This window comes from Nomascus leucogenys, chromosome 4 (assembly GCF_006542625.1).
Source record: "Nomascus leucogenys isolate Asia chromosome 4, Asia_NLE_v1, whole genome shotgun sequence".
Classification (NCBI taxonomy): Eukaryota; Metazoa; Chordata; class Mammalia; order Primates; family Hylobatidae; genus Nomascus; species Nomascus leucogenys.
The window spans coordinates 80,700,107-80,720,498 of NC_044384.1; the positions used below are offsets into that span (position 1 = coordinate 80,700,107).

A 20,392-nucleotide genomic window follows, 5' to 3' on the forward strand; every position below is an offset into this window, starting at 1 on the left:
ATAAGCAGGTGGATTTCTCAAGTTTCTGGGAAGGAATTTCACCCTGTCCTGGCTTCTTTGCTGGATTTGTTTTTCTGGTATTTCCCATGTACCTGCTTTGAAACTAGGCAGTGTGCTAGGCTCCAGGGATACAGGCAGGTCTTCCTGGATCCTATCTGTTCTCCTGTGCCTGGCCCCATCCTTCCTTCCTCCCCCATCTCAACCCTAGCAGCTGCAGCTCAGCCTCTCTCCCAGCACCTCTTCCATTCCCACCCTAAGATTCCTGAACCCAGTCAGGATCTAAAGAGGTTCCTCATCAGACAGATCATTTGACCAGAAAGCCCTGCACCAACATATCCGATTTCATCCTCCCTATGTGGCTGCACAAGAGAAGATGAATTCACAATCCTTTGCTGCAGTCTCAGGCCTCTGCTTCATGCATCTTCCTCTAAGGGCCTTGGGGGTCTAAGCACAGCTCCTTCCATCCTTTTCATTCACATTCATCCAGGAGTGTTATTTTAATCTCACAGGTCTCCTGCCCTATCCATCCTCACTTGTCCGAAATGATCACTCCACACACTGCTGGTGGCAGTGTAAACTGGCACCACCCTAAGGAACATGATGTGGCTGTATCTATCAAAATTAAAAATGCATATGCTGGCCGGGCACGGTGGCTCACGCCTGTAATCCCAGCAATTTCGGAGGCTGAGGCGAGTGGATCGCCTGAGCTCAGGAGTTTGAGAACAGCCACACCAACATGGTGAAACCTCATCTCTACTAAAAATACAAAATTAGCTGGGCATGGCGACACATGTCTGTAATTCCCAGTTACTTGGGAGGCTGAGGCAGGAGAATCTCTTGAACCCAGGAGGCGGAGGTTACAGTGAGCGGACATGGCGCCATTGCACTTCAGCCTGGGTGACACAGCGAGATTCTGTCTCCAAAAAAAACAAAGGAATGATAAATGTTCAAGATGATAAATATGCTAATTATTCTGATCTGATCACTAAACATTATATGTAAAGAAACATCCCTATGTACCCAGAAATATGTACAATTATTACACGTCAATTAACAAGAAAAATGGCACAGTAGCTCATGGTGTAAACCCAGCACTTGGGAAGGCCAAGGCGGAAGGACTGTTTGAGGCCAGAGTTCAAGACCAGCCTGAGCAACATAGCAAGACTTCATTTCTATTGTTTTTAATAAATAAATAAAAGGAGAAGAAAGATGTGTATAAAAGAGAACGTTCATAGAGCACTGTTCCTAAGAACTCCACACTGGAAGCTACCCAAATGCCTATGAACTGAAAAAGAGAAAAGTAACGGGTATATTGATGCAGTGGAATAATACACAGCAATGAAAATGACTGAGTGACAACTCCACACGATGCCATTTGTGGATGCCTCTCCTAAACATGATTTTGAGCAAAGAAGCTCAACTCAAACAAAAGTGCTTGTTATGTGGTACTGCTTAGCAAAAGTACAAAACAGGTGAAATGAATCTTTGCTGTTTGGAAATCAGAGTAGTGATACGCTTGCTTTGGCACTAGGATAGTGACTGGGAAGAGCCTGGGGTGGGGTCCGGGGGTACCTGACATGCTCTATTGCTGGCTCTGAGTTGTGGTTACACACGTGTGCTTGGTTTGTGAAAATTCATCAAGCTGTTTCTTATGATATGCACCTTTCTCTGTGCATGTCATATTTTGAGAAAAGTTTTCAAATGATAATGTAGATTTATAAAAATCACTTGTAAAATGCAGGACCATGATTTTTCTTTTAAAAGTGGGTTCAGGTTGCAGATACAGTAGCGCAGCAGAAGCAAGCTGGGCCCATCAAAGCGGGTTGGTTGCAAAACAACATGTGCCATAGCTTGTGGTTCTATAATTGTAAGTAAATCAATATATTCATTTACTATGCCAATGGTGGTTAGTTCTGGGTGGTGGGGTTGTAAGACATTTTTAAAATTGTATTTACCTATAAATAATCTACGGTCATCATGTATTACTTCTATACTTGAGCCAAAAAAGTTATCATAAATTTAACTTTTAAAACCTGCATGCGTCTCTGGAGAAGCAGCCCAGGTCTGGGACTGGGGAGTGGAAAACCCAATGTTCTCTTTGGTGTTGGAAGATCGTGTCCCTGGGGTGAGACCTTGATTGAAAGCTGCTAGGGGACCAGCCGCCCCAATGCCTATCAGACCAGCTTGATAACACTTATCATGCTTAAGTGCTCCGTCTCAGGCTTGCCGTGATTGGGTTCCTTAGATCTCATTCCATTGCTTGATTTGATTGGTTCATGGAACATTTCTGAACACCTGTGCCATTGGCAGGGGCTGCCCTGCATCGGAGACACTGCTACCAGTGCCCCTGAAAGCCAGGCACTACCATACTGAGGGCCAGGCAGGGCTAATGGCAAAGTAAACGTTGTTGTCTAATCTTTCTGCCAGGTGAGTCTGGTACAATGAGATGATGTGGCTTCCTTGCTGGCAGCCACGGATCAACCCTGGCTGACAATCAGATCTCATAGGAGCACATGGTTGCAGAATCAGGATTCCCTTTTCCATCCCAAGGCTTCCTCTAGTAAAGGAGGCTGAGTGGAATGGCTTATCCAACTGCCCCTGGGATGGAGGCTGCAGCCATCATGGAATGTTCATGCCACACACTAACCTGTGCACAGAAACCAGGTGGGTGTACATGGTCACATAGTCTGGCCAGGGACCAGAGCCTCCTGAGACCCAGGTTCAGGTCCCATCTGTGTCATTACTTAGTTAGTGAACCTGCACTGATCACTTAATCCCTCTGAGCTATGTCCGTTGGGAAAAGGTGGGGGTTATAGTATAATAATTCTTTTTTAAAATAATTCAAAGCATTCAGAAAAGCACAAATAAGCACACAAATGTAAGCATTGCCATGTTGAGGGAGGTTTGCAGATGACCTGACCAAACAATGTCACCTTCCACTTTTTCAGATCACTCACATTGCCTGAGCAGAAAACCACCTAGCAGAGCACTGAAATGGTCCCAAAACAGGGAAGAGCAAGAGGCATTCAGGTGGATCCTTTAGGAGTTTTCAATGAGGTTTCCAGTCCTGTTTTCTATTGCTGATGACAAGTTAACACACAATGAATGACTTATAACAACTCACATTGACTGACTATCTCACAGTTTCTGTGGGTCAGGAATCCAGGCTCGCTTCAGCTGTGGCCTCTGTCAGTCAGGGATGTCAGCCTGGTCTGTGGTCTCATCTGAGGCTCGACTGGAGAAGGATCTGCTTCCATGCTCACATCTTTGCTGGCAGGATTCAGTTACTTGCAGATTGTCACACTGAAGGCCTGAGCTCCTTGCTGGCTGTCAGCTGGAGGCCACTCTTGGTTCCTTCGCCTTGGGCCTCTTTATAGGGCAGCTCTCTTTATCAGAGCCAGCAAGGCGAAGAGTCTATACAGAGAGTGTGCTAGCAAGACACAAGCTATGAGCCTATATAATGTCATCACAAAAGTGACATCCCATCTACTTTGCTGTATCCTGTTGGTTAGAAGCAAGTCCTGCCTATACAAAGGGGGAGGTGATTATACAGGGGTGTGAACACCAGCAGCATGAATAATTCAAGGCCATCCTAGAGTCTCTCTGACATACCCCTGAATTGGTGTCAGCAAGCATGCCAGCGTCCCTCAGGGTGCTAAAATCTCTAATGTGGAGAAATATTATCATCTTCACCAATCCGAGAGCTTCCCCTCAATATGATCCTAATATCCATCCAGGTGGAAAGAAAGAGCCCCTTCCACACCAGCTTTCCCTTGAACTGACCACAAACACGCCAAAGGCATGGCCTAGTCCTACCATGCTCAGGGATGTACCCTCAGCAGCTAGAGCATCCCTGCACGGTACACAGCAAGTGCACAATAAGGCATTTGAATGAATGTGTAAAGGGGCTTGCAGGTTTCTGCCTGGGGAATCTTCCTTCTGCTTCCCAAATATACTTCTCCTCTGCTCAAAATTCCCATGTGGGCCCCAGACAAGCTGTGCCCCCAAAATTAGTACCCATCCTTGGGCTCCAAGCTCCCTTCCTTCCATCTGGTGACAGCCTTGAGTGAGGGGATTCCATCTGGTGCCCCCAGAACTTAGGCAGCATCTTCAGAACCATCAGGTTCTTCACATGAGTGCTAGGATCAACCCATACTTAGGTGATGGATACTCCAAATACCCTGACTTCATCATTACTCTTTCTATGCATGTAACAGAATATCACGTGTACCCAAAAAAAATATGTAAAATACTATGTATCCATAAAGAGAGAGAGGGCCAGGTGCAGTGTGGTTCACTGTAATCCCAGCAGTTTGAGAGGCTGAGGAAGGAAGATCACTTGAGCCCAGGAGTTCGAAACCAGCCTGGGCCACATAGTGAAGCCCTGTCTCCACAGAAAATACAAAAGTTAGCTGGACATAGTGGCTCATGCCTTTAGTCCCAGCTACTCAGAGCCTGAGGCCCGAGGACTGATTGAGCGAGGGAGGTTGAGGCCACAGTAAGCCATGATCACGCCACTACACTCCATCCTGAGTGACAGAATAAGACCCTGTCTCAAAAAAAAAAAAGAGGAGGGAGAGAGAGAGAGAGGCTTGAGAGGTAGAAAAGAGAGAGGAAGAGAAGCAGGCACCAGAAGACGTGAACGTGGGAAATACAACAGCTAGTCATACTGGAGTGAGATTCACAGTTTAAAAGAAAAGAAAAGAAAAGAAAAGAAAAGAAAAGAAAATGGGCCCAGGATTCACATTTGGGGCACAAAGATGTCAACTAACTGGGGAGTCTGAAATGTCAATGTGTTTTCTGCTAACCACCACTGTCCCTGAACTTATCCACACTGCCCACTCCCGAATACTCTCCTGGAGGCACTGGGGGCAACCTGGAGCTCTTATAGAACCTGTGGCTCTCATGGCTGGACAGTCTGAGGATGCCCCAGGGGATCTGATTTCAGAACAAGACCCTGAGACAGGGCTTCCTATCTACCTGGTGACCTCCCCCTCCCCTGTCCTCCTCCCCAGCAATTTATGCATCAGAGTTTTCACTCTACTTTGTCCACTGAATAAAATCTCACAAAGTGGAGGATCCGCTGGGTTGGTAAGTGTCCTCTTTCTTTTTTCTTTTTTTTTTTTTGTTTGTTTGAGACGGAGTCTAGCTCTGTGGCCCAGGCTGGAGTGCAGTGGCAAGATCCCAGCTCATTGCAACTGTGTCCCGAATTGGTTCCTTCCGGTGGGTTCTTGGTCTTGCTGACTTCAAGAATGAAGCCGCGGACCCACGCAGTGAGTGTTACAGTTCTTCAAGATGGTGTGTCCGGAGTTTGTTCCTTCAGATGTTCAGATGTGTCTGGAGTTTCTTCCTTCTGGTAGATTTGTGGTCTCGCTGGCTTCAGGAGTGAAGCTGCAGACCTTCACAGTGAGTGTAATAGCTGGTGCTTACTGGTGCGTTTACAAACCCTTTAGCTAGACACAGAGTGCTGATTGGTGCATTTACAAGCCTTTAGCTAGACACAGAGTGCTGATTGGTGTGTTTACAAACCTTTAGCTAGACACAGAGTGCTGATTGGTGCATTTACAAGCCTTTAGCTAGACATAAAAGTTCTCCAAGTACCTACCCAACTCAGAAGCCCAGATGGCTTCACCTCTCACAACCTCTGCCTCCTGGGTTCAAGATATTCTCCTGCCTCAGCCTCATGAGTAGCTGGGATTATAGGTGCCCACCACCATGCCCAGCTAACTTTTCTACTTTTAGTAGACATGGGGTTTCACTATGTTGGCCAGGCTGGTCTTGAACTCCTGACCTCAGGTGATTCACCTGCGTCCCCCTCCCAAAGTGCTGGGATTACAAGTGTGAGCCACGGCACCCAGCCAAGCATCCTCTTTCTAAGTCACTCACCCACGAGTATGAATTGTTTGCCCAGATTGCTTCGCTCCATTGTAGCTGATTTCAACCCAGTTGTAAGCCTGGAGCACCTGGAGAAATCAGACCCAGGTGGGATCTCAAAGGTGGAGAGGGCGGGAAAGGAGCAAAAGAAAGAGAAGGGGTGCCAAAAGGGAGGGACGCAGATTCCAAAGACATACCTGGCCTGTCTGAAGTTTGCCTCCTCCAAGAAGGGAAGGCAGCATTCTCCCGGTGCTCTCTCCCTCCTTCCCCCTGTACTGCGCACATCTCCTTCCCAGACTCAGCCCAGTTGCCAACAAAAGCAAGCTGCAAGTCCCATAGGCTAGTCAGATGCCCAACAACCCCACACAATGACACTTACGTGGGGAATTGTGTCCCGAGTCCCAAACGACCGACCCTCCAGTGTGCTGTGGATAAGCAGTGACCACAACCAGTACCACCTGTGACTGAGTCGGGGGGGGGGGGGGGGGGGGGGGGCTGCTCGCTAAGAACCCAGCTGCGTGCCCTCTGGGACAAATCAGGCACCTGGGGCTCCTTCACATCTGTCCAATGCTGCGTTAAACCCACTTTTAACCAACTTTGTCAAAATGCTCAGCTTGTAAAGTTTTAACGTAGGCCCTTGTCAATGCTTCAGAAAAAAGCCTCTTGCAGCACAACAGAGCAAAACTCCATCAAGAAAGAAAGGAAAGAAAGGGAGAAAGGGAGAAAGAGAAAAAGAAAAGAAAGAAAAGAAAAAAGAAAGAAAGAAAGAAAGAAAGAAAGAAAAGAAAGAAAGAAGAAGAAGAAAGAGAAAGAAAGAAAGGAAAAAGAAAGAAAAAAAGGCAGGAAAGAAAAGAAAGAAAAAAGAAAAAAAAAAAGAAAAAAATAAGCCTCCAGGTCATTGCTTAGAAAGACAAAGAAAGAAAGAAAAAGAAAAGAAAAGAAAAGAAAAGAAAAAAAGAAAAGAAAAGAAAAGAAAAAAGCCTCCAAGTCATTGCTCCTCTCTGTCTCTGCGGGTCCGCCCCCATGGCACCCTTCCCCTCCCCGTGGCGCAAGGTTACAATGGAAAGGGCCTCAGCTGGAAAGGTCTCAGAATGTGGCTCAGGGCAGCCACAATCTTATCAGGAGCTTTTCTGTTTGGGATCAGGGGAACCGGTGACTTTCCCAGGCCGATAAGGCGGGACCCAAGTTGTATATAAGGGGCAGCTCATGCTGCTGCTCTGTACCTTCCTCCCGTCTTGCCTTCTCCCTCGAGTTGGGATCCCGGAAGAACCATGAAGTGGCTGCTGCTGCTGGGTCTGGTGGCGCTCTCTGAGTGCATCATGTACAAGTGAGTCCGGGTGGCGTGGGTGTGAAGACGCTGCCTCTCACATCACCTTCCTTTCCTCCCGTGTCTTCCTTCTTCAGTTTTTTCTCTCTCTCTCTTCGGCTGTCTCCATCTGCCTTTTCTGCGTCTCTCTCTCTGCCCTTTTTGGAGGCAGCCCTGCAGACATGGTTAAAACTCGGGCCCAGCCTGAGTCTGGTTCCCAGCTCCAGCCCTAGTCAGCTTAACTTCTTTGCATTACGGGGCAGAAGTGGGGACATCTCCCTTCCTTCCTTCTTCCTCTCTTAGACCAGCTTCCCTTCCCTTCTGGGGCTGCCACAGCACCCGGTCAGGAGAATCTTTGCCTAATTCCTCTTCCTTCTCCAAACCACAGGGTCCCCCTCATCAGAAAGAAGTCCTTGAGGCGCACCCTGTCCGAGCATGGCCTGCTGAAGGACTTCCTGAAGAAGCACAACCTCAACCCAGCCAGAAAGTACTTCCCCCAGTTGGAGGCTCCCACCCTGTTACACGAACAGCCCCTGGAGAACTACCTGGATGTGAGTGTGTGGGCAAGTGGTGGGGCCAACTCTGAGGACTTGACCTGCAAGAAAGAGGGTGTCCCAGGGGTCTTGGAGGATGGGCCTGGGCTCTGAGACTCCAGGCAGTGACCTAGGCTCTGCCCCCTAGATGTCAGTGGCCCAGGGCAGGCAGGAAAGTTCACAATCAGAGCTGTTGCTCTTTGGTTCATTCATTCATTCGTTCACTCATTCATGCAATGTTTATTTCTTCTGAGTGCCTCGTTATATGTCAGGGCCTGTGCTGGGCTCAGGGGGAAACAGCGGTGAACAAACTCATAGCCTAGGAGACAAACACAGTAATCAAGGAGTCTTGCAAACCAATGAAAAGAGCAGGCAGGAGGAGGACTATAGAGTGAAGCTGTCACACTGCGAGAGTCTGCCACTTGGGCAGGGAGCCTCCCTGGAGCCATGCAGGAAGAGCGAGAGTTTCCAAGAGAACAAGACAGAACTCCGCATAGCCTGATCCCTTATGCCAAACCCTGTAGCAGGCGGCAGCACAGTGCATTTGAAGGAGAGCCGAGAGGGAGGGAAGAAGGGTGCTGCAGACTGAGGCCCGAGGAGCCGAGGGGTGGACAGAGAGAGGCTCCATTCTAACTGCAACTGATTTATCTTAAACAGGGGAGTGACAAGATCAGATCTGAGTTTCAGAAAGATCACCCTGACTTTATTATTTGAGAGCCTATAGCAAACACCCTGCCCTCCCGCGGATATTGTATGTCCCCTCTGTGCCTGGCACAGGGCAGAGGGCGCAAAGCAGTGATGCCCGTGGTTCAGAGATTGGCCTCTGCCATCCAGCAGACCTGGTGTAAATGTGGGTCCTAGTGCCTCTAAGCCACAGGACCTTGGCCAAGTCATTTAAATACTCTGAGCCTGTTTCTTGGTCTGAAAAACAGAACCACTAATATCTACCATCAGAGTTTGTTGCCAGGGATTAACACAATCATGTTTTCTGGAGTGCTTAGCATGGGGTCTGGCAGGCCCTTGGTAAGAGGCTTAGTTAGCGCATTTATTTAGTTAACAAATATTTAATAAATATTGGCACCTCTCTATGTGCCAGAGGCTATGCAAGTTGCCAAAATGATGGTAAATAAACAAAGTTGCTGGAGCTTATACTCTAAAGGGGATGACAAATAAACAAGCATGTAAGATAATTTCAGGTAATGATGACGGCCATGATTAATTAATTGGACTATGGGGAAAAAGAAGATAAAGAGGGGGCAAATTTAGATAAAGTGGTCATGGAAGGCCTGTTGGCAGAGGGGACATTTGACTAGAGATCTGAATGACTGATATTTGATAAAAGGATCAGCCAAGAAAAGATCTAGAATAAACATTTTCCTAGCACAAGGAATAGCCAGTGCAAAGGCCCTAGGGCAGGAGTGACTGGTCACCACCAAAGAACAGCAAGCAGACCAGTGTGGGGCGAAAAGAGTGGGCAAGGGGGGAAAATGCTACCACTAAGAAGAAAAATACTGGTTGATTGACAAAGGCAGGTGGATCACTTGAGGTCAGGAGTTCCAGACCAGCCCGGCAACATGGTGAAACACTGTCTCTACTAAAAAGACAAAAATTAGCCGGGCATGATGGCACACACCTGTAATCTCAGCTCCTTGGGAGGCTGAGGCAGGAGAATCACTGGAACCCAGGAGGAGGAGGCTGCAGTGAGCCAAGGTCGCGCCACTGCACTCCAGCCTGGACAATAGAGCAAGACTTGCCTTAAAAAAAAAAAAAAGAATAAAAATTCTGGCAATGCCCTTTCTTGCAACCTGCTGTACACACCTAGATGCAGAAATAAGAAAACTGGACAGGTTTCCATCTTTAGGTGGCTTGCTTAGCTTCAGATACACAATTTAAGGCACAAGCACTGAAGCTGTCACTTGCCCAGTGCTAGAAGGTTCCACCCCCATCCTCCGAGAACATGCGCTGTAAGGATGGGAAGACTGTGACAGACAAGACAACAGCTGAAGAGGGAACAGCAGATTGTTAGGTGCTTGTGGTGCTTAGCAGAGAGCAGAGGGTAAATTGGGGGAGCAATCTGGGAAGACTTCAAGGAAGAAGGGACGCCACAGCTGGGCTTTGAAGGTTGAAGGCAGTGGCTGGGAAGAGAAAGACAAGAACTGTGAGGAATGAAGGAAAAGGTGGAGAGGCGGACTGAGGAGATGACCCAGAGACAGCCCCTAGGGAGGCCTCGACAGAGAGACCCCGGTCCGTGAACTGCCCTGTCCTGGCCTCGGCAGGTGGAGTACTTCGGCACTATCGGCATCGGAACTCCTGCCCAGGATTTCACCGTCATCTTTGACACCGGCTCCTCCAATCTGTGGGTGCCCTCAGTCTACTGCTACAGTCTCGCCTGCCGTAAGTGCCCAGCCCGCCCTACCCCACTCTTGCTCCCCAGCACCAGCCAACCCTGGGGAACCCTGAACACCTGCGGGCTTCAGACAGCTCCCACCTCAAGCCTGCTGGAGCCACTCAACAGGCATTTATTGAGCACCTACTACATGCCAAGCACTGGACTCAGGTGCTCCGGGGTAAAGGGATGAGTGATGTGATCCCTGTGGTCAAAGACTTCACAGTCTGAGGGCAGAGAGAAGCTCTCCTAAATAACCACAGCCTGGGAGAGGAAGTATGGGGGGCCCAAAGCAAGACAGGGCCAAAGGGCTGTAGAATAGCCCACCAGGAAAGAGTCCAGTGTGAGAAAATGGCTCCAAAGCCTGGCTAGGACAGGCTAGAGGTCAGTGCTGAGCTCATTTAAAAAAAGAGAATCATTGGTTCGCTAATGAAAGAGAGTTTGTCTTTGGAAGTCAAGAACAATGTGTGTTGCGGGTTCCTTCCTCTTCTAGTGTTTTCACCTGAGTTTTAATGAAGATGAGGTGCCTGTGGCATCGTCCACATCATAATGGGAGGACTGGCGGGGGCTGGAGGGTGAAAGCCCTTGTCACTGGGCAGCCACGGGCCTGCTCCGCTCGATGTTGGCCTAGAGGGGTCCCCAGGAGGCCCTTGGGGTTGGCTGGGGACCTGCCATCAATGAAGGGTCCCAGTAGTTCAATGAGACAGGACAGGACCTGGGGTCTCTTGGGCTCCAAGGCTCTTGGGGGAAAGGTCACTGCTCACCCCCAGAGCCCGTCCCAGGGCCAGGGTACCCCGTCCCAGGAAGACATCCCAGCCCATGACCTTCACCCAGCTCTCAGAGAATAACAATCACCTCTTGTCCTTGCAGTGGACCACAACCGCTTCAACCCTCAGGATTCCTCCACGTACAAGTCCACCAGCAAGACAGTCTCCATCACCTACGGCACCGGCAGCATGACAGGCATCCTCGGATACGACACTGTCCAGGTGGGCACCTGCAGGCTGCCGCTGCATCCTGCCATGAGGCACACCCAAAATAAGCTTATTCCAGCAAGATGGGTCTTGGTGATCACAAATGTAACCTGATTGGGGGTGCAGGGTGGGGGAGAAACAGCAGACATGTCACAGACATTGCTAGCTCAGGTGGCAGTGAGTAAAAGGGTGGGGTGCCAGGAGCCATAAGCCAGCCTCAGCTCCACCCAAGCTGAATGTTGTGGAGTGTGGGGAGAGTCAGTAAAGGCTCAGTTCTCTACTGGCACCTCCTTCTCTTCCTTCTTCTCCCGACATGCAGCACCCCCAAGTCACGAAATCTCCCCAAGCCCTCCCTATTACTTTCAGGGCATGGCAGGGGTCAAAGGCCCTGATTTGCCTGGGGTCTGCTTTGCATTTGTTCATCAGAAATACAAACACACAGTGACCATCTGTTCTCCAGCAAAATCTCACCCTGAGTCATAGACTGTGGCCATCTGGAGATCAGCTGCCATGGTTACCTCCAGCAGAGCAGCGAGCATTCCAGGAGACAGTCCCTCTCCCCTCCTTCCGGGCTGATACCCTGGAAGCCAAGTCCTGCATGAGATGAACCAGGGCGGCTCTGGGCCTGAGGCTGGCACCCGGAGCTCAGTGAACATGACCTGATGGTGAACATCATCTCGGTTCCCCCACCCAGGTTGGAGGCATCTCTGACACCAATCAGATCTTCGGCCTGAGCGAGACGGAACCCGGCTCCTTCCTGTTTTTTGCTCCCTTCGACGGCATCCTGGGGCTGGCCTACCCCAGCATTTCCTCCTCCGGGGCCACACCCGTCTTTGACAACATCTGGAACCAGGGCCTGGTTTCTCAGGACCTCTTCTCTGTCTACCTGAGCGCGTAAGTTGAGTGGAGAGGGGCCTCCTCCCACCTCCCCCTCCACAGGTCACAGTGTTCTGGCCCAGCAGGAGCTGTCCAAGGCTGCCTGCGATGGAGAGGGACTTGGGAAGCAAGAGATTTGAAAGTCAATGTCTGAGGCTGGAGAAGTGTGTCTTTAGAGAGTAATGGTGCCAAGTCTATCTCTGACGGGCCATGTGCACTCCATCTTATTTTACCAGCACCTTTGTCCCCTTGATGTGCACAACTCAAATGTCATCAGCCATTAGCCCCTCAGTGCCAGTTCCCTCATCCTTGGCCCGCAAAGATGCCATTGAAAGTGAATACACTTAGCCAGGCATGGTGGCTCATGCCTGTAATCCCAGCACTTTGGGAGTCTGAGGCGGGAGGATCACCTGAAATCAGGAGTTCAAGACTAGCCTGGCCAACATGGTTAAACCCCGTCTCTACTAAAAAATACAAAAATTAGCCAGGCAGGGTGGAAGGCACCTATACTCCCAGCTACTCAAGAGGCTGAGGCAAGGAGAATCCCTTGAGCCTGGAAGGCGGAAGTTGCAGTGAGTCAAGATTGTGCCACTGCATCCTAGCCTGGGCAACAGAGTGAGACTCCATCTCAATAAATAAATAAGTAAACAAACAAATAAAATAAAGTGAATACACTTAGACCAAAATTCCATAGCACAAAAATGAAAAGATTTGATCAAGACGTATCATGAATGAGGACATTTTTCAATTATGAAAGCAAGTTTCTTTTATGATTTAACAAAATCCAGGTTCCATGTGTGACGTGGGCTAATTCTAGGAATGAACAAAGAATAAATGAGCAAACAAACAAATGAACTAAGAGTAAACCGAATGTCAGTTTGGGCTGAGTAGAGTGTTATGCAAGAATACCTGAGGGCATCCTCCAGTTTCTTGAGAATTCAGCTTTCCTCTAACACTCACGTACGTCGTCCTCTCTTGAAAGGGTTTGCCGTCATTCATGTGTTTCCTCGCTTGGTGACTACGCGTCTAGGTCCTCACTATATTGCATTGCACTGTGAGATGTTCGCAGCAAAGGTTGAGTGGGTTCAGTGAGTGGGGTTATGTTTTAGAAATGGCCAGTTTTCGGATGATTAATTTCTTTTTTTTTTTTGTGACTGAGTTTCACCTCACTGCAAGCTTCGCCTCCCAGGTTCACACCATTCTCCTGCCTCAGCCTCCCAAGTAGCTGGGACTACAGGCGTCCGCCACCACGCCTGGCTAATTTTTTGTATTTTTAGTAGAGACGGGATTTCACTGTGTTAGCCAGGATGGTCTCGATCTCCTGACCTCATGATCCACCCGTCTTGGCCTCCCAAAGTGCTGGGATTACAGGCATGAGCCACCGCGCCCAGCCCCAGATGATTAATAGCTTACTGCCATCTACATTTCCTTCCACATCTAACCTGAAACTGCAGAGATTTAGAAAATGAATATTGCAATAACAAGGACTCCTGCAATTTACAACAGGAAGGCTCTTTGTCATGTATTTCTCTTGGCCAGTTAATGTCCAAGGTGGCTCTGAAACGTCATCTGCCTTTGTGAGCACTTAAATATTTCATGTGGGGCCATTGTATCTCCCCAGCCAGATCCGAGTTTCTCAATCTGGGCACTGTTAACATTTCAGACCAGCATAAGTCCTTACCGCCAGGGACTGTCCCGTGCACTGTAGGATGTTTGGCAGCATCCCCAGCCTCTACCCATGAGATGCCGGCAGCATCCCCTACCCCCACCCAATCGTGACAATCCAAAATGTTTCCAGACATTCCCTGGGGGCAACACTGCTCCCAGCTAAGAACCAGTGACCTCCACCATCAAGTCCTTAAGAGCCAACACTGTCACGCATTTACTTCCCTGGGGTCCCCATGGCAACTAGAGTGGGTACCACGGTGGAAACCACACACTCAACCTATAAGGCCTGTGTTCTTCCAAACGTAGTGCCACCACTCTCCCGCTGTGTGACCTTGGGCAGGTGGCCTCACCTCCCTCAGGCTCAGTGTCCTCATGGTAAGTGGAAATAACAGTGACAGTGCCAACTGCATGGGCCCTGGCCTAAGAGGAAAAGAAATCACATTGGTCACACCCCAGGACAGCCCTGGAAAGTGCCCAATCAAGGGTAGCTCTGAGGAGGCAACAGCAGATGTTCACACAAATGGACCAACAAAAAAATTCATGTCTTCTCCCCTCACTTTCCACAGCGATGACAAGAGTGGCAGCGTGGTGATATTTGGTGGCATTGACTCTTCTTACTACTCTGGAAGTCTGAACTGGGTGCCTGTTACTGTCGAGGGTTACTGGCAGATCACCGTGGACAGGTGAGACTGCCATGGACGGGCAGCATCCAGGGCTGGGCCCCAGATCCCATGTCCTTATGGATTCATAGCTAACCCGCTTTCCAGAATACCCCCAGGAATAGCTGCCACAGGGGAACACAATCCAGGGGGAAGGTGGAAGTGGGCCAAGCCACAGAGACCCCTAGAAAGACACCTCCCTGCAGGAGGAGGGAAGAGCTGTCTGGGAAGCTGAGACTCTGCAAGGGTGAGAAAGCCACTGTCCTCCTAGTCACGGAGGAAGGACCATCCACCAGCATCCCTGGGGAGAGCTGGGGGACCCACCTGTCCACACATCTCACAATTTAAGGGGCTGTGAACCAGCACACCTCCTCACACTCGAGGAAACATGTCACTTTCAGTCTAGAAGTGGCCAAAATGCCTAAGAAATTGTGTGAAGTCACTTCATTCCACCCTCCCCTTCAGGGCCTCCCCGGTCTCCCTTGCAGCTTCATTTCCGCGCTGTTCTTCCCCCAGCTAGCCTGCTACGGTGCTCAGTTGTGTGGGTTTTCCCAAGAATGAACAATTTCCCAGGACAGAGACTTTCAGTACTAAAACTGGGACCAGCCCAGGCAAACCAGGACACATGGATCACCTCATGTCTGCCCAGCCATGCTAGAATTTCACCAGCTCCTCCAACTCCTGCTCCAGCCCTGTGGTCTCTGTCCCTCCCTGAATACTGTCCCCTGATGACGTCCTCCTTCTCTCTTCACCTGCCTGGCATCCCTGGGTGTCTGCTCCCCTGGCTGCTCCCCTCCAACACCTCTCACCCTGGACCCTGTTTTTGTTCCCTGCCGCATGCCTGGCTTATCATCTTGCCCTTCTGCCAACATTACTTATCTTGCCAGCTAGGCCGGGAGCTCCCTGCAGCCTGGAACTGTGAGGCTGTCTTGTTTAGCTTGGCATTTCCCATGCCTGGCAGAGAGTAGGCACTTGCGGAATATTTGTAGAGTAAATGAATGCGGGATGAATGAGTGTGTGAATGATAGGAACGGAATTTCACACATTGGCCAATGGATGGGTGGGAAAGAAATGTCTGGGCTCACCTCCTGGTTCCTCCTTGGAGAGATGTACCCCTGAGGGCTCAGGGACCTTAACTTGCTTCTTGCCCTCAGCATCACCATGAACGGAGAGACCATCGCCTGCGCTGAGGGCTGCCAGGCCATTGTTGACACCGGCACCTCTCTGCTGACCGGCCCCACCAGCCCCATTGCCAACATCCAGAGCGACATCGGAGCCAGCGAGAACTCAGATGGCGACGTGAGTCAGCCCCGACTGCTCTGTTTTACACTCAAGTAGTGGGTGTGCCAGGCAGAAGCGACAAAAACGCTTCTAACTTTTCCACCCTCACTCTTTCCAGATGGTGGTCAGCTGCTCAGCCATCAGCAGCCTGCCCGACATCGTCTTCACCATCAACGGAGTCCAGTACCCCGTGCCACCCAGTGCCTACATCCTGCAGGTGAGGGGGCTCTGGACCATCCACTAGAGGGGTTCACACAGAATGTGGCCACAGAGACCCCCTCTGCAGAGGGAAAGTGCACTTCCACGAGCTGAAGCCAAGAGTCAGAGGCAGAAGAACATGTGCCCTAGACAGCCTCCAGAGAAAAAGAATATATTAAAAACAAATGCAGGAATAAGAACTCAGATATAGCCCCCTAAGGGAACAAGTGAAGCAAAGGTTAATGGAGTGAAAAGAGGATTCCATTTGGACCCCTGGGTCCAAGTACTGGGTCTGAATTACTAGCCCATTGATTCTGAGCAAGCTACAACTCATCTCACCCTCAGTTTTCGCATCCAAAAAGTAGAGATGGCAGCTTTCCCCACCCTCAGAGTGCGGTTAGATTAACCAAGTGCGACTGATCACATCAGACCTACCAAGGGTTGGGCAAATGGAAATCCTAATTTCCATAGGCTGGGGCTTCCGACACTTCTACCATCTCTACCAAGTAGCAAATCTTTAGCTATACGACCACAAGAAAACTCTTTCCCTTCTGTTATTATAAAGTCAGGTGGAAAACTAATTTTGCCAGTGGACTCCTGTCACTCAGCAAGAAGCACTGATGCCTGGGCTCCCCCACTGATTCTCATTACATTAGGAGAGGGCAAGGCCTGAGCAATGGGATGGGGCTGCGGGGGTTCAAAGCTCCCCAGGTGATGTGCAGACAAGGTCGCAGCCCAGTGACTTATGAGGCAAGAGGGCTAATAGCTCATCTGGTTTGTCCCTGACCGAATCAGAATAATAATAAGAAAAGGCTGTGGCGGCAGGGTTTTCAAACTCCTTCCTAGCAGCTGAATTCTCCCTAAGCCCCTTAGCTCCGATGCTGATGTCAGGGTTCGTGTGCCTGCCAGAAACACCAGAATGTCCAGTAATGCGTAGAAACCAGTCGCTCAGTGGACAGCTTCTACAGGCCCACTCCAGGCCAAGAACAGCCGAGTCCCTGGACACTGAGCCAGGAAGCTCCTCCTTGCACGTGCCTTACAGCTGGACCAGGGTGCCCTGGATGTTTATCACCCAGCGCCTATCACTGCTGAATCGGTGTCCCAGCTCCACTTTTATTCTCCTTTTCTCCAGAGCGAGGGGAGCTGCATCAGTGGCTTCCAGGGCATGAACGTCCCCACCGAATCTGGAGAGCTTTGGATCCTGGGTGATGTCTTCATCCGCCAGTACTTCACTGTCTTCGACAGGGCAAACAACCAGGTCGGCCTGGCTCCCGTGGCTTAAGCCTAAGTCTCTTCAGCCACCTCCCAGGAAGATCTGGCCTCCGTCCTGTGCCCACTTTAGATGTATCTAATTCTCCTGACTGTTCTTCCCAGGGGAGTGTGGAGGTCTTGGCCCTGTTCCCTGTCCTACCAATAACGCAGAATAAACACATAACCTAGTGAAACAGGTTTTGTGGAGCTGCTTCTCTTTGCTGGTCTTTTTCCTTCACATCACTGGGGATAGAACGCCAGGGCAGGGATCAAAATGACCACATCCACTTGGATGGCAACCAACATAGTGACCCCAGCAGCGGGCACTTCATGATGGAGCCAGGAAGACAGAGGGGCTTCAGGGGGTTGTGCTGGAAGCATCCTAAAAAGACCTGGGGGCCAAAAATACTGGGCTCATTGTCTTCTCATAGAAGGGACACTGAGAGCTGAGATCATGCCACTGTACTCCAGCCTGGGCGACACAGAGAGACTCCAGCTCAAAAAAAAAAAAAAAAAAAATAGGGCACGGAAGCTCTTAGTTGAGGGAGTCAACTTCTTACTTCTCCCAAAGCCAATAAGAGATCATGAGAAGGCTGGGCACAGTGACTCACCCCTGTAATCCCAGCACTTTGGGAGGCTGAGGCTGACAGGTCACCTGAGTCAGGAGATTGAGACCAGCCTGGCCAACAGGGTGAAACCCTGTCTCTACTAAATATACAAAAATTAGCTGGGTGTGGTGGTGCATGCCTATAATCCCAGCTACTCTGGAGGCTGAGGCAGGAGAATCACTTGAACCTGGAAGGCAGAGGTTGCAGGGAGCTGAGATCGCACCATTGCACTCCAGCCTGGGCGACGCAGCAAGACTGCATCTCAAAAAAAAAAAAAAAAAGAGAGAGAGAGATCATGAGGAAAGGAAAGCAATCAGGAGAGTCAGGAGAGGTAGACACTAATGGTGATGTCCCTAAGTAGATAGGACAGGGCAGTGTTGTCTGCAAGACATGGACAGAAGTGGAAGAAGCTGACACCCCACAGTCTTCCAGGATGATCTTGTGATTCGCTGGCTACCAAGACTAACAGTTCATCTCCCCAAGGTCCTAGGCATAAGACACTGAACACTTCTGTTTCCGCATCTGTAACAAAAGAGAATGGTGTTCCACTTCCCTGAGCAGAGGTTGTGAGACAGAGAATTAAGCATGTTCATTAGCATATATGCCCTAGAAAGGCAAAGAGGAAACAGAGCAGTTTCTCAGACTGGGCTTGGTAGCAAAATGTTCAATGGAAACCACAGTTTCAAAATAAGTATAGAACATGCTACATTCTAGGCCCTTCCCCAGGGTTCACCAGCTACAGTTCCCAATCAAAGGCTCTGACAAGTCCTGCTGCGAAGTGATCTGTTTCATTTTAACTCAGCTGACTTGATCTCAGACTCTCTCTTGCTAGTAAGTCTATTACAGCTCTGGGCTCCTCGGCATGCATGCTGGGAAAATTCCCATAGCTCCTGCTTCCGGTGACAGCCGACCCAGGCTTTCTGCTGAAGACACAAGCCCCGAGGCTGGAGCTGGGCTCTGGGAAGGGCGGGGTGAGCTCCAACACCCAGTCTCCTGAGGGTCACTCTCATCCTCCCAAGCCCATTTTCCATAGCTGAATAAACTTTAGGAAACATAAATTTCATCTCATCCCTTCCTTGCTTTAAACTCTTAATGCCTTCTTGCCATTGCCGTTGGAATAAAACAGCAACGCTTTGGCACAGCTCCAGGTCCTGTGTGCTCCTTGCCCTCCAAACCTTCCCTGCTTCACTCTGATCCCGTTACCCTGAGCTCCGTCCACCCTGGCCTCCCACGGCCACAATAGCCCAAGTGTTTTCCCACCTCCAGACTTTGCACATGCTGTTCCCTTTGCCTGGGTTGCTTTTCTCTCTTTCTTGATTTGCTAACACCTAGCATCTGCAGACGTGGCTTAAATGTCACTTCCCGGCTGGGCGCGGTGGCTCACACCTGTAATCCCAGCACTTTGGGAGGCCAAGGCAGGCAGATCACCTGAGGTCCGGAGTTTGAGACCAGCCAGGCCAACATGGTGAAACCCCATCTCTACTAAAAACACAGAATTAGCCAGGTGTGGTGATACATGTCTGTAATCCCAGCTACTTGGGAGGCTGAGGCAGGAGAATTGCTTGAACCTTGGAGGCGGAGGTTGCAGTGAGCCAAGATTACACCACTGCCCTTCAGCCTGGGCAACAAGAGTGAAACTCCGTCTGAAAAAATAAAAAGCATATGGCTCAGTAACTTCACTTCTGGAAATTTACCTTAAAGATACACTTGTAGATGTGAAAGCGATGTAAGAACATGATTCTTTGTAGCATCATGTGGAAAAGCAAGATTTGAAATGACCCAAAAGTCCATCCACCGGAGTTGGTTCAACAACTTATGGTGGTGCATCCACACAATATAGAGCTGTAAAAGGAAAAAGCAAATGTGCTCACTAGGTGCTAAGATGGAAAGATCTTTTTTTTTTTTTTTTAAGACGGAGTCTTGCTCTGTCTCCCAGGCTGGAGTGCGGTGGCATGATCTCAGCTCACTGCAATTTCGACCTCCCAGGTTCAAGCAATTCTCCCACCTCAGCCTCCGGAATAGCTGGGATTACAGGCACCTGCCACCACACCAGCTAATTGTATTTTTAGTAGAGACAGGATGTTACCATGTTGGCCAGGCTGGTCTGGAACTCCTGACCTCATGATCCACCCACCTCGGCCTCCCAAAGTGCTGAGATTACAGATGTGAGCCACTGCTCCCGGCCTCGGGAAGATCTTAAAAAGAGGGTAAGTTAAAAAAAAAAAAAAGTGAATTACAGCGATTTTGAGCCTCTGTTAAGTTTGTCCTACTTAGAAACCTGCTGTGACTTGCCTTCAGGCCATGCATCTAATAACCTTTAAAATCAGGTCTCTTGAAACAGGTCTGATCATTCTGCCCTTTGGGAAGCTGCCAGGTGCAAGGGAAACTGAGGCCACAGAATAGGCGTCCAACACACCCCCATTCTGTTCTGTTTCTCAGAACCCTAAAAGTGGAGTCCTAGCTCAGGAAAAATGCAAGGTGTCTCCATCCAAGAACAAACACTCCCTTGCTTGTTGAAGCCCAGGCTCCCAAGAATTCAGAGCAGCTTATCCCATTAAAGGCACTGCACGCCCCGCTGGGGGCTTCAGGTGGATTCCTACCTCCTGCTGCACTGCGGTTTATCGTGGACAGAACATGTACTTACATGGCCCAGTGAGAGCCCTGACCCAGCCCTCCACCCCTGCACCTCTGCCCCAAGAGCCTTCTAGTGCCCAGCTCCTGCACCTCTGCCCCAAGAGCCTTCTGGTGCCTGGAGACAAGCAGAAAGGCAGGCTCAGT

At 49.8% G+C, this 20,392-nt stretch overlaps 1 protein-coding gene across 1 annotated transcript; it reads left to right on the top strand.

Annotated features, from left to right (window-relative positions):
* Positions 1 to 7,115: 7,115 nt before the first annotated feature.
* Positions 7,116 to 17,037, top strand: LOC100587784 (pepsin A-5). The gene is made up of 9 exons (XM_030810890.1): positions 7,116 to 7,201; positions 7,569 to 7,731; positions 9,990 to 10,107; positions 10,970 to 11,088; positions 11,768 to 11,967; positions 14,184 to 14,300; positions 15,431 to 15,575; positions 15,676 to 15,774; positions 16,888 to 17,037. The coding sequence occupies exons 1-9, from the start codon at positions 7,146 to 7,148 to the stop codon at positions 17,035 to 17,037; spliced, it is 1,167 nt and encodes a 388-aa protein (XP_030666750.1). The 5' UTR covers positions 7,116 to 7,145.
* Positions 17,038 to 20,392: the final 3,355 nt, after the last annotated feature.

Excerpts from the sequence above, each read along its gene's own strand:
- LOC100587784 (XM_030810890.1), top strand. The coding sequence starts at position 7,146 with ATGAAGTGGCTGCTGCTGCTGGGTCTGGTGGCGCTCTCTGAGTGCATC. Across the intron at positions 7,732-9,989 it reads CCCTGGAGAACTACCTGGAT|GTGGAGTACTTCGGCACTAT; the intron begins GTGAGTGTGTGG and ends TGGCCTCGGCAG. Across the intron at positions 10,108-10,969 it reads CTGCTACAGTCTCGCCTGCC|TGGACCACAACCGCTTCAAC; the intron begins GTAAGTGCCCAG and ends TTGTCCTTGCAG.